This window comes from Harpia harpyja, chromosome 1, assembly GCF_026419915.1.
Source record: "Harpia harpyja isolate bHarHar1 chromosome 1, bHarHar1 primary haplotype, whole genome shotgun sequence".
NCBI lineage: Eukaryota > Metazoa > Chordata > Aves > Accipitriformes > Accipitridae > Harpia > Harpia harpyja.
In genome coordinates, this window is record NC_068940.1 from 86,978,699 (window position 1) to 86,991,666 (window position 12,968).

The window sequence follows — 12,968 nt, forward strand, 5'->3', positions numbered from 1 at the left end:
ATGACATACAGTCAACAGAGGACCAAAGGTCTGTTTCAACAGAGAAGGCAGACTGAGAGAAGAATATCCTACTAAGTCAGGCAAAGAAACTGAGGTAGTCAAGGCAAGATCTATTTAAAATAAGTGGGGGACGAGGCGGTGGGAGGAACAGGGAGGATGTTTACAATGTATTTGAACTGCTTCATTTGGTGTTTTTGTTAGGAAAGTGGTCTTGCCCTCTTTCCTCTCTGGAAGAGAAGGAAGTCGAGTAGCACAAACTGGTTTTCAATGTGATATGTGTTCATGGTATCTTGTCATATGCTGTGTATATTATATTAACATGATTATAGATATAAATGGGCAAGCATACACCCACAAATTTCCTCCCTCAAACATTACATATTCTGTAATTTTTCCTAGAGCTTATGTATAGTTCTGATTATGGGATACAGTGATAGCAGCAATATGAACTATAAGAAATTTAGAAGACTGGGCAGAGAGAGGATGGGTTTCCTAGTGCTGTTTTAAAGCCATTTTGATCAGGCTTGTGTTACTGGATGCCAACTGGTGGCCTCCTCCCCAGTTGTGAAGGGCAGCCTTTCCCAGAGGGCAATATTTCTGTATGCCTGGCTTACTTTATGCTGTATTCCTAAACCATCTTTAGTGAGATTTATTTTTAAAGCCCCGTTTGAATATTAGATTGGGAATGTTGTTGGTGAATTAGTCGCCGAAGTCTTGTAGTCTGCAGTGTTTTATCCTGCTCTTTGGCTGCTTTTACGCTTTCTTGCCTGCTCTACCTGAAGTGGAAGTTGGCCAGGAGCGAGGCAGGGCCTCGGGCTCTTCTGTCACCGCGTGGTATCGTCCGCTGGATCGGCTCCCCATGCGGCGGAGGTAACGGGCGTTAACTTTTCTGTTACCTTAGTGCCACCCTGTTGAGATGAAGTAGCAGTGTGTTTCGCTAGCAGAGCAGCCTGCAATTATTCAGCGGAAGGGAGCACTGAAGTGAGTGAAACATAGCAACGGAAAACTATCCTGGACTGGTTTTTTTTTTTTTTTTTTTTAAAGTAGAGATAGAGAGTGAGGTAGCTCCATGGGTTTCTGCAGAACCATGAGAGGAGTGAGGGATAAACGTAGACGCGCTCGGGTAACCCAGGTTGCGAACTGCCCGTTTCTGAGCTCCTCCAAGTTAACCTAGTCGCCCTCGCTCCCAGCCGAGCGCCTCGCCCGCCTCCGGCGCTTGCTCGCCCTGCCCCGCGGCGAGGAGCGCGCCCCAGCGCCCGCTCCCACCCCAGAAACGCGACGTCCCCCCCCCGCCGCCGCCGCCGCCGCCCGGGTCCCTCCCGCCCCAGCCGGCGGGTGGCCGCGCTGCCGCTCGGTTCTTCCCGACCCGGCCTCTCCCCGCCGCCAATGAGGGCGGCGCCAGCGCCCTGTGACGCGGCGCCGGAGCCCGAAGGAGCGCCCGGCCCCGCGCGCCGCTGACAGCCCGGCGCTGCCCGCCGCCTCCGCCGCTTCTCCCCGTCCGGGCAGTTCCCTCTGCGGAGCAGGCTGCCAGACCGTCGGTTCCTCGGCCCCTTGCAGCAGGAGGATTCGTCTCCGTGCCCGGGAGCGATACTTAAAGAGAGCAGGCTGAGCGTGGGAAACGAGCGCTGGGACTCTATCATCGCAGCTGTGGAGCCTGCCTGCCCGAAACGCAGAAGTTGAAGATGCAGTTGAAGGTCTTGCTTTAGGCGTGTGGGGCGCGCTGGACGTCTCGTGTCAGGCTGCGAAGGTGCAGCTATGTACCTTTTTGGCAGTGAGGATTACGAAGTGGTAAGATGGAAACTTAAGGGTTGGGCTTTTTTTTTTTTCTAAATTATTATTTACTTTTAGTGTTTCCTGTCTCTGAGTTTATTGGCAGCTTTGAATTTCTGTCAGCGCTCTTCTTTCTGTAGTTGAACTTTAGTACTCGCCAATTCGATTGCTTTTAAAAACCCGACGTATTTCTGCAAGTTCTTCAAGTAGTGAGATTCTATTAGCTAGATAAAACTGAATTTACTTTCCTTGTCATGTTTATCGCATTGTGGTGATATTGAAAATATTCAAATACTGATTATTTTTGAGGCAATTCAGCCCTTGGGTTAAGCAAAACCATGCTTGCAAATAATTCAGAATTTGTCTTGTACTTTGTAACGTAGATAGACTGCAAGTAGCTTACAGAACTGCCCTTAATTTTATGTTTGTGGGGACATTGCCAAACCATTTCTTTTGTACAGTTCAAAGCATGTCATTGTAGTGTAATGTAGCGTCCATCCAAAGAGCTAGCTTAAAAAAAACAACAAACACACCCACATTAAGATCTGACACTCTTTACTTGAGTATTTGTGTAAAACGACATCTGAAATAAGTCGATGATGTAAGAGAAGACAAGAAGAAAACCACGGACAACTCCACGCTGTTGCGTGGCATTGGGAGCTGACATAAAAGTTTGCAATTTTGCAGCCTGAGGCTCAAGTGCTACATTGTAAGCAAAATGGATGGATTCTTCCACCCACGCAGCACTCGTGACCGAGTAAAGACCTGAGGAGCTTTGGGGAAAAGTAACGAGACCGGAAAATGTGTATGAACTCTACTATAGGACATCAAAATAAATTTCACATGTTAAAAAGTGGCACATTGTTTGCATATAACTGGCAATTGCAAATGTTTTGTTTTGATTATTGAAGTTCGTCTTTGAAGTATGAAAGCGCCTTTTATGGCAGTCTGCGTTCTACAACACATTTCAAGGAATTAATTTGGTTATTTTAGATTTTTTCCTCTTTTTTTTAATTCTAACCAGCTATGTTTTTGAGATGCAGGAAACGTAGAAGAAGTTGTTGAGGAAAATAATTCAAATGCAGCTGACTGCACATTGAACTCATTTGTATGTGCAAGTTGCACAAACTTTCACAAACCAAGCAAGGCAACTGAAAAGAACTTAGTATCTCCAAAGCAGTAAACAACATGGCATTGCAGTAATTATGCTATGGATTGATTACTTGTTTGTAAAAATTGACAAGAAAAAGAAAGTTTCCAACTTTAAAGCTTTTAATGGACTGATTTCTTTTTTTAATCCATTAGATCTTTGTAGATATTTGTAAAGGGTTGCAAATCTCTTTTAATGGATTTTTGCCCAGTATCTACATTCCATTGTACCCTGTGTAGTTACTTACTGGTTTATACAGAGAGTGAAGCTTTGGGTCTGAAATTTTAAAGTACCTTGAAAATAACCCAGATGACTGAAGAATGGTGTTAGGGTTTTGGACTCTAATGTATCTCTCAATCTCTTTTCCTGATGCGCTTTCAACTTTTAAAAAGTATTGAAGTATTCTGTGTCATAGAAAATAGTTTAAAGTTTAAGACACCTTTCCCAGGCAGGTGGGACATCGCAGTCCAGTCCTTTTCTGCTATATAATTAAGCAAAGTGGAACAGCATCAATAGAAAAAGTAAAAAGTCCACCATGAATTGTGTGGGTTTGGTTTTTTTTCATTTAATTTTTTTTGTTTGTTTGTTTGATATAACAGTTTTATTGTTCATGAAAAGCTAAAATCAATGTAAAACTTCTGTCTGTAAAGATCTGTAGTCCATGAAGCCATATGCTCTGCACTGTGGAAAAGGCATTTCTTTTATGTTCTCACACAAACAATTACTTGTGAGTCACTGAAGGACAAAGTGAGTGAAAAGAATGCCAGTGAAGAGTCTCAGAATTTAATTTTAAGTTCACTATTAATTTCAAACAGTTTTAAATTAGTTTGAGGCATTCTAGCTATGCATATAAAATTTGATTTTATTTTGGAAAGGAGATTACTGATAAAATGAAACATAGCATGATTAAAACAGCTCTTAGAGGAATTCAATAAAATCCTCTTTAAAAATCCAACCCTTAAATAGAGTAATAGAGAAATACGCTTTATGTGGTTATTGTGTGCATTTCATATGCACACATATATGTTCACACAAGCACACACACACATTTGCAGAAACATGAGTGTCTGAGGCGATATTCTAACTCAGTTAAATTTAATAGCGAAACTCCACAGGCTTGTACAACCAGCTTTTGCATGTGGTGCCCTCTTTTGCTTTCTTTTTGTTCCTGTGTATAAAGAAGCTTGTGTTATTACCTTGCTCTGAGTGCATAATAAGTCTAGATATTTGACAGCACCAATAATCAATTTTTATATCATCTCCCATAAACCCTAGTAAACAAAGATAATATCGCTTAAGGATCACTTATCAAAAGACAATGCTGGGGTTTATGACCACTTCATATTAAAAAAAAAAAAAGAAGTGTCATTTCATGACATAGTAACAAATGCTGTATTTTTGAAATCATTGATAAAAACATGTAGCTGTGGTCCTCCCCTGTTTGAATGATTTTTTGCATAAATGTTCTGACTTGGGATTTTGAGTGTCTTTCATATTGCATTTTAGCACTTCAGGCAGATGCTTGTTAACCTTTTAAGAACTAGTGGAATAAAGATATAGTATCTTCTGTGGTCTTTTGAAGCATTTTTTTTATGACATATACCTGGAAATGAAGAGGTGTTTGACTATAGTAAGTGATTTAATTTCGTATATACAGGAAACTATAAAAAGCCGCAGGCCATGCAATCTCATTTGTGGCTAAAACTTGTTTGTGTAGGGATTTTACTGTTTGTTTGCAAAATAAACCTCTGATAACACAACAGAATTGGAATAGTTCATCAAAAATGAAGCAGAAAGTGGGAGCTCCTTTTCACAGCTACCTGGTAACTCGTACTCTGCATTAACCTCCCAAAGCAAAAGCATCTAAAACTTACTCCCAATAGCCTTTTGAGTTGCTGTGTAAAGGATGATGGAAATCTGGTGTAGTGCTTGCATGTTTGGGAGGCCTGGTTGGCTGCTCTTTGCCCCCAGGCTACGCTTGGCCCAGCAGAGCATTTCCCATAGCTGCAGAGGTGCTGCTCTTGCTCCCTCAGGTGGGCTTCGCCTAGGCTGTGGGCACTGGGCATCTCCAGCCACGTCCCACCACTGCCCCTTTCCAGGGAACCCGGGGTGTAGACATGTGGGCCACAGCTGGCGGCACCGACTCCTCTCTGACCAGGCATGGGACACCTTGGTGTTTCATCTCTCCTCCCTCCTGGCAGTCTTTCCTGGTAGAAATGTTGGGCTCTGTTGTAGTAGGATGATGGGGTGCTGTGATGGTAAGTGTAGGATTAATTAGTTATTTTATAGCAGAGTAATTCGGATGTAGGGAGTAGTTTTCGTGGTGACTGGTCATTTAAGGAAAATAATTGAATTTCATTCCCTCTATTGCATGCAACTTTCAAACTTTTGTGATCAAGTAGCTGTTTTTAACTTTCTTAAGAAGCTCAAAACTCGGCTCTTTTGCTCTTCATAGATTTGTCTCTTTGAAAATATCCTTACAAAGAATGGAAAACCTCTTTACAACTCCAGTGAATTGGTTGTGATGTCCAGTTTTGGTTGCCTTGGAAATCCAGCATTTGTCACTTGTGTTCTCCAGGCAAAAGTTTTGAAGTTGTCTATTTAAATTAAGTCTTCACTTCCCTTGAGTTTGCCTATGTCCTCTTGCAGAATGGAGCACTTCTTTTGGAATATTAAGTATGATGTTGATAGATGCCAGTTATCCTCATGGCTCCTGCAGGGTAGCATTATCGTCTAAAAAGTATGAAAATCTGTCTGCTAAATTTGTAAAGGAGTGGAAGATCTTGAAGAAGTCAAATGACATTCAGGTTTGAGAAGAGTTACTTTTTGAGTCCTATTTGTGAATCAGACAAACCCCGATTCTATGTGCAGCAGGCATACTGCTGATAAGGCTAATTTTGCTCTGTGTAGGGAAAACCTCACCTATTTTAGAAATACACTATTGTAAGTCCTAGAAATCAGTAGGGAGAATACATTGATATGTTTTCAGTGTTTACTCTGAGTCATTGCTACTTACCTTATTTCAGAAACTGAGCAAAGGGAGGAAAGATAATAAGGGTATTGTTTAAAATTGGAGGGAGTCATGTGTAACTGTTTAGCAACAGTATTTTTTATCATACTATGGATTAACACAGGAACACGTCTAAAAATCATAAATCAGGATTGTTTCTTTGGGAAGCTCTCACTTGAATTGCAAGTTTCTTATTGCAAGTACAGTTCTGCAAATTATCTGTGGCAGAACGCTGTAAAGATTTAACCCTAAGATTTTGGAATGACTTTTTCTTGTTCACCTTACTTCAACCTAAGGCAACAACATCTAATGCTATGTTCAGATGAGTAAGTTGTATGGCACATGTGAGTGTATCTTGAAGTACAGACTTGAAAGGTAGGAAAATTAAATTCAGCCTCTGAGGTTTACTTCAGAGCCATGAGTCCATCTGTATTGGGTTTGCACGGCAAGGTTTTGGTAGCAGGGGGGCTACAGGGGCGGCTTCTGTGAGAAGCTGCTGGAAGCTTCCCGTGTCCAATAGAGCCAACGCCAGCTGGCTCCAAGACGGACCCGCCGCTGGCCAAGGCCGAGCCCATCAGTGACGGTGGTAGTGCCTTCTCTGGGATAACATATTTAAGAAGGGGGGAAAAAACTGCACAACAGAAACTGCAGCCAGTAGAGAGGAATGAGAATATGTAAGAGAAACAGCCCTGCAGACCCCAAGGTCAGTGAAGGAGGGGGAGGAGGTCCTCCAGGTGCCGGAGCAGAGATTCCCCTGCAGCCTGTGGTGGTGAAGACCATGGCGAGGCAGGCTGTCCCCCTGCAGCCCATGGAGGTCCACGGTGGAGCAGATATCCACCTGCAGCCCGGGGAGGACCCCACGCCGAAGCAGGTGGATGCCCAAAGGAGGCTGTGACCTCGTGGAGAGCCCACGCTGGAGCAGGCTCCTGGCAGGACCTGTGGATCTGTGGAGAGAGGAGCCCACGCTGGAGCAGGTTTGCTGGCAGGACTTGTGACCCTGCGGGGGACCCACACTGGAGCAGTGTGTGCCTGAGGGACTGCACCCTGTGGAAGGGACCCACGCTGGAGCAGTTCATGAAGAACTACAGCCCATGGGAAGGACCCACATTGGAGAAGTTTATGGAGGATTGTCTCCTGTGGGAGGGACCCCACACTGGAGCAGGGGAAGAGCATGAGGAGTCCTGCTCCTGAGGAGGAAGGAGCGGCAGAGACAACGTGTGATGAATGACCGCAACCCCCATTCCCCTTCCGCCTGTGCCACTGGCGGGGAGGACATAGAGAAAACCAGGAGTAAGGTTGAGCCTGGGAAGAAGGGAGGGGTGGGGGAAGGTGTTTTTAAGATTTGGTTTTATTTCTTATTACTCTACTCTGATTTGATTGGTAATAAATGGAACTAATTTCCCCGAGTCAAGTCTGTTTTGCCCATGACAGTAACTGGTGAGTGATCTCCCTGTCCTTATCTTGACCCACAAGCCTTTTGTTATATTTTCTGTCCCCTGTCCAGCTGAGGAGGGGAGAGATAGCGTGGCTTTGGTGGGCACCTGGCGTCCAGCCAGGGTCAACCTACCACACCATCTTTGGACAAATCACTTGACATTTTGATTCTTTGCCTTTAAATCTTGGGTGATATTTGGTTCGTTTCTGGTAAGGACAGATGTTTAACATTTTAAAGGTCGTAAATTGCTTTAAAAATACCTGCTTTACACATAACAAATGCTAGTATTTGATTAATTTTCTACTGCAAATGTTGTACATGTGTACTAGGAATGGAGTTATTCATGCCTAAAACTGGGTGTTTAGCAAGAAGAGCTCTATGTGAAAGATAGATGTACTCAACATCCAGAGCTGGATGTAGGTTTGTGAAACAGTCACCCTCAGCAAGCCTTTGCCTGTGGATTCTCTGCAGCAGCCAAAGTGTAGAAACAATACAGTTTTTCTTTCCTAAATTGGAAAAATGAGGGTCATTCTGTATGGCATCATTCCCCATGACTGGCTCAGAGATGTCTCAGCTATGTTTTAAGCACTGCATATGAGTTTTGGGATTCCCCCAAGGGAAGCCTGGGAAAGCCACTGGCTATGATTGTGTAGCAGAATGCCTCCTGAAGCAGTTTCAGTTTCAGATAGGGAAACACTAGAGAGGAAAACCTTAATAAACCCATGCAGAGAGAGGTATTGGTCATTTCTGTGTTACTCCGAAGACACCCAGTGTGCTTTCCAGTTAGTGATTTGTGCAATTGTACCATACTTTTTTCCCCAGAGAAAAACTGATGTTTACTCTAACCTCCTGTAGTGTATGCAAAATAGATTCTTTAATAACGATATTACTGTCTGACCTTCAGATAGCTTGCTTTTCCTTCTCTCCTTTCTTTAATTTGAATTTCACCGACTGAGGATGGAGCCTTTTTGATTATTGACAGTATATTGAAGGGATTTATACTATGTCTGGCCTTCCCGTACCTCTGTCCCCAAGATTCAACATATAAACAGGCAAGAAAAAGGTGGCGAGCTTTGTGGAGGCCGTAGGTGGAGGGACTGAGCTGTAAGTCCTGTTACGTACATGACTCTATGAACAGTAGGTCAGCTGTCCCTCACGCAGAACGCATCATACCTGCTTTATAATGTAGCGTCCTGGGGTATGCGGTGCTCTCAGAGATTAAAGACAGGGTTCCCTCCTCAGGAGTTACCTTTTAGAAATAGGTATTTCTGACAGAAAACATGAGGCAAAGCAACGACTGCGATTAACCTCGATCCTTTTGTACTGGTTTAGTGCCAAGTGGTGCCTGAAGGCAATAGAGGAAAGGAATGAGCATCCTGTGGAAGAGGATCACGGGTAGCACACCACATTTGAGAAGCAGGTTTGTACCTGAGGGACTCATGGGAGGGAGCCCTGTGAAGTGAGCAAAGGTCATACTGTTTCTGGCATTTAGAAACCAACCACATTGACAAGCTCCAGGTGATGAAGTAGCAAGGGTGAAGTTTACTTCTGTTTACAGAGTAGAGGGGAAAAGATGTGGAGTGTGGAAATTGGCCTGGGTTGGCAGGACCAGTCCAGTTCACCTCACAAATGTGAAGACAAAATAACGAAACCAAAGTATTTACAAAGGGCATGCACAGATGGTATGGATGAGCAGCCTTGTGAACACTTTTCACAGAATCACAGAATGGGTGAGGTACGAAGACACCTCTGTAGGTCATCTGGTCCAACCCCCCTGCTCAGGCAGGGCCACCTACAGCCCGTTGCCCAGGACTGTGTCTAGGTGGCTTTTGAGTAGCTCCAAGGGTGGAGACTCCACAACCTCCCTGGGCAGCCTGTGCTGGTGTTCCTTCATCCTTATCGTAAAAAAGTGTTTCCTGATGTTCAGAGGGAACCTCCTGTGTTTCAGTTTGTGCCTGTTGCCTCTGGTCCTCTCACTGGGCACCACTGAGACAAGCCTGGCTCCGTCCTCTTTGCACCCTCTCTTCAGGTATTTATATACCTTAAAAACATCCCCGCCTGAGCCTTTTCTTCTCCAAGCTGAACAGCCCCAGCTCTCTCAGACTTCCTCATGTAAGAGATGCTCCAGTCCCTTCATCATCTTTGTGGCCTTTCATTGGGCTTTCTCGTGTATGTCCGTGTGTCTCTTGTACTGAGGAGCCTGGAACTGGGCACACTACTCCAGGTGAGGCCTCACCAGTGCTGAGTGTTTTGTTTGTGTGTTTTTATTGTATCTCCCTCCTTCGCTTCTCACCTTCATCTTCCAGCTTGTAGTAAGTGCTGGTGGAAAAAAGTAAAGCATGGAGATGAGTGGAGAGACCTGTCTCTGCATGCCCTCCACCAAACTGCTTGAGGTAGGTCTGCACCTCTCAGCTACTTCTCCATTTGTGAGACAGCAGCGGGAAGGAGGGAAGGAAATCTCGCTCAGGATCTGGGAATAGTTGGCTTCTGATTGCGTCGATAGCACCAAGTCCTGATGAAATCTTTAAATTGCTTGGTCTTGTTTCAGTTTTTTTCCATTTGAAGGAAACAAATATAATAATGCTACCTACTTCCTGGCAAAGGAAACCTCTCATGCTGGACAGTTTACCTTACTGAAGTGAACCAGCATGAACTTTTAAAAAAATAACTTCATGATCAGGAATACTTGAGTTTTTCTTTTCTGAACTGTTATCTGCTGTACAGGTCTTAATATAAAAAATATGGCTATTTTTCAGTGAGGAACTTGAATGGAGCCTAACATAGCCATAAGAAGTGTTAACGGTAGGGGCAGTAATCTAGCTATGGCAGCACAGAGCTAACATCAAGCTAATTTATTGTGCTTCTCATTTACATAGCTGCAACATACTTAATTATCTTGGATTCCTCTGCACGCACGCGTGTGTGTGTGTGTGTATGTATGTTTCCAGGCTTTTGGGAATTACTTACAACTTGCTCCCTGTTAATGCCATATATATTCATACTTCTTATTTAATTAGATGTCGGGAAACCTATGTAGCTGGAGAAGTCTTGTGGGTAAAAGATACTAATGGCATGCCTGGTTTAAGTCATCAATTTATAACTCTCAGGATGGAGCCCTACACGGAAAAGTTGTAGCTATTTAGAAGAAGGTAGCTTGAATGTCTCTAGTTAAAGAAGCGGGACTTGTACGTGCTGTGCATGAAATACGGTACAAGAAAATTCCAGATCTTGCAGGGGCCCCAATGTGGTGCCTCTGACAATAGAGTTATTTTAAAGTCTGTTTTCCAGTTAAGTGTTTGTGACATGCATTTTGATGTCTATGTTGTTTAGTCTGTGGATGGATGTAAGTTAGCAGAAGGGGTACACACGCAAGATGTTTTATGTGAAAAATTGAAATCGTGACTCCTCTGCAGCACATATGGAAAGCTGAAGTCAAAGAGGCATGTTCGCGCTGTCTGCCATACGTGCTTGCCTGCCTGCCTGCCTGGTGCGGCAGACTGCCTGTTTTAGACGCTCTGTCCTGGGTAGCACAGCTACTTTTCTCCCATCAATGGTATATGAGGTGGTGGCTGGCAGTCTAGATAGCTCGTTGCTCTCTTGACCTTTCAACGCTATCATAGTTACGACAGCTCAATTAAGCACTCCTAGCAGGCAGGCTGGATGTAGTCCAATGTCATTTTGATAGGAACCTTCCACACAGGAAAACCAAGGGCCAAAAATGCTGTTTCAGATTATTTGATCTGAAACTTCTTTGATAATCTCTTCCAGGCACAATTCCTTTTTTTCTTTTTTTTCCCCTCTTCTTTTACAGTTGAGATTGTGTGTTTATGTCTGTTTGGGAATACATTTTTGTTTTCCAGTTGGTTATAATAAGTAGGTCTGATGAACAAGTTCAGAAACAGCTGATCAGACTAAACCTGTTATTTATTTTTATTCAATATTGGCTGTCAGGAAGTCTATCACAGAAAAAAATCCATCTACCTCTTTACCAAAGCCGTGGGCATCAGTCTTCATGAAGACATGTCTTCAGGTCTGGGCAACTGGACTGAGTAAATGAAGTGCTGTTTGTTTACTTATAATACATGTTACTTTCCAGATAACAACTTTAGCTGATGAATAAGAATTACAAAATGCTGGGGATAGTTAGCTCATCTTCCATAGGAGTCATTAATTCTTTTTCCAGCAAATCCTTTATTTACATAGAAACAGTTAATGACAGCCATGACAAGCTTGTTTATTATTTTATGCATCTCTGACCAGATTGATGTTTGAGATTTCTGCAGGGAGAAAATTTAGTGAAACTTGGGTGTTATGATTGCCGTAACTACAGGCCTATAGAAACCAGCAATTTTAAAAGCTTTTCTCTGAGAAATGAAAGAATGAAATCCCTGAGAAATTCTCCTGTGCACATTTCATTATACGTTGTCATTTACAACACAACGTGAATCTACACGTTTTAATTTAGCAATGCATAGGACTTTTGGGCATTTAAAATGCTAGAATAGCATACTGTATTTTATGATGTACAATATAGTTTCAGTCTTCTGTTAGATCTTACAAGTCAAATGGAGTTAATAAGCACTGGTTTTAATATGTTTTTTACTTTTTTTTAAGGCAGTTTCTGTGTTTTGTTCCAAATATCTTGGCAAATTTTCTTATTAAAAAGAAATTATTTAAATCAAATTATTTGTCTGTTGGTACAAGCAAAGCAATGGTGGTGCAGAAATCCAAAATGAGAGTGCTCCCTACTCAGTTGAGCTCTTAAGTCTAAGGGCGGGTAGATCATTACAAGAATTTTAAGCAGAGGGAACAATAGTAGGCCAGTTTATAGGAGTAAGGCTGATATATGCATAGCTATTATTAGAGTATTATAATGTAAGAATATAATTGTATTGCAAAGCTATTCCTTTAAGGAACAACTAAATATGATAGGAAAAAGGTCTCTGCGTGTCTTTCTTTTTATAAAGTGTATTTGCCTGAAAGTAAATGAGATACTTAATTTTTTCTTCACTGGAAGTAATGAAGGTTTTTTGATGTGCAGAAATGGGCTTTACTAAAATTGACTTTGAGCTGAACTTGATAGTGTTGTATTCGTCTACTTATGGAACCAGCTCAGCAGGCTAATTTTTGAGGTGAAATGTCATATAACTTCTTAGTTTATTATCTTAAGATGTTAGATTACTCTTAGAATTTCCTTACATTTTTCTGGTGTAGGAGATTAACAAGTAAAATTCTATATAAAGTTGAAAAATTTTGATCCATGGAGATTTTCAAAACTCAACTGGACAAGACCCTGAGCTAGCTAGTCTGGCTTTGAATCTGGCACTGCATTGAGCAGGAGGTTGGACTAGATGTCTTGGCCTCCAGATGTCTCTTCCCCAACCTATTTTTTTCTGTGATTCTATTCAGAGAATACAGGCTATGTAGTAATCTTACTGGCACCAAAGCAGGAATTCCCATGTTTTATGTTATAAATCAAAACTCGTTCTTAGAAGTCTTCATCTTGTCCATCAGTTGCCCATGACTTAGTTCCCATTGCTGAAGGATGCCATATATAATTCTGAAATTTTAGGGTTCTAATCCATAATTCATTGTGATTCTTT

The 12,968-nt window shown here is 42.5% G+C and overlaps 1 protein-coding gene across 9 annotated transcripts in view; it reads left to right on the plus strand.

Annotated features, from left to right (window-relative positions):
• CACNB2 (calcium voltage-gated channel auxiliary subunit beta 2) overlaps positions 1-12,968 on the plus strand; it is a 268,848-nt gene that overhangs the window by 146,333 nt on the left and 109,547 nt on the right. The window contains exon 1 of one of the 9 annotated variants that reach the window (XM_052803824.1): positions 1,532-1,788. The exons of the other annotated variants lie outside the window; for them this stretch is intronic. Coding sequence (XP_052659784.1) covers positions 1,756-1,788 — 33 coding nt within the window. The 5' untranslated portion in view covers positions 1,532-1,755. Of the gene's footprint in view, positions 1-1,531; positions 1,789-12,968 lie in introns of those variants that run through there. 9 annotated transcript variants of the gene reach the window in all.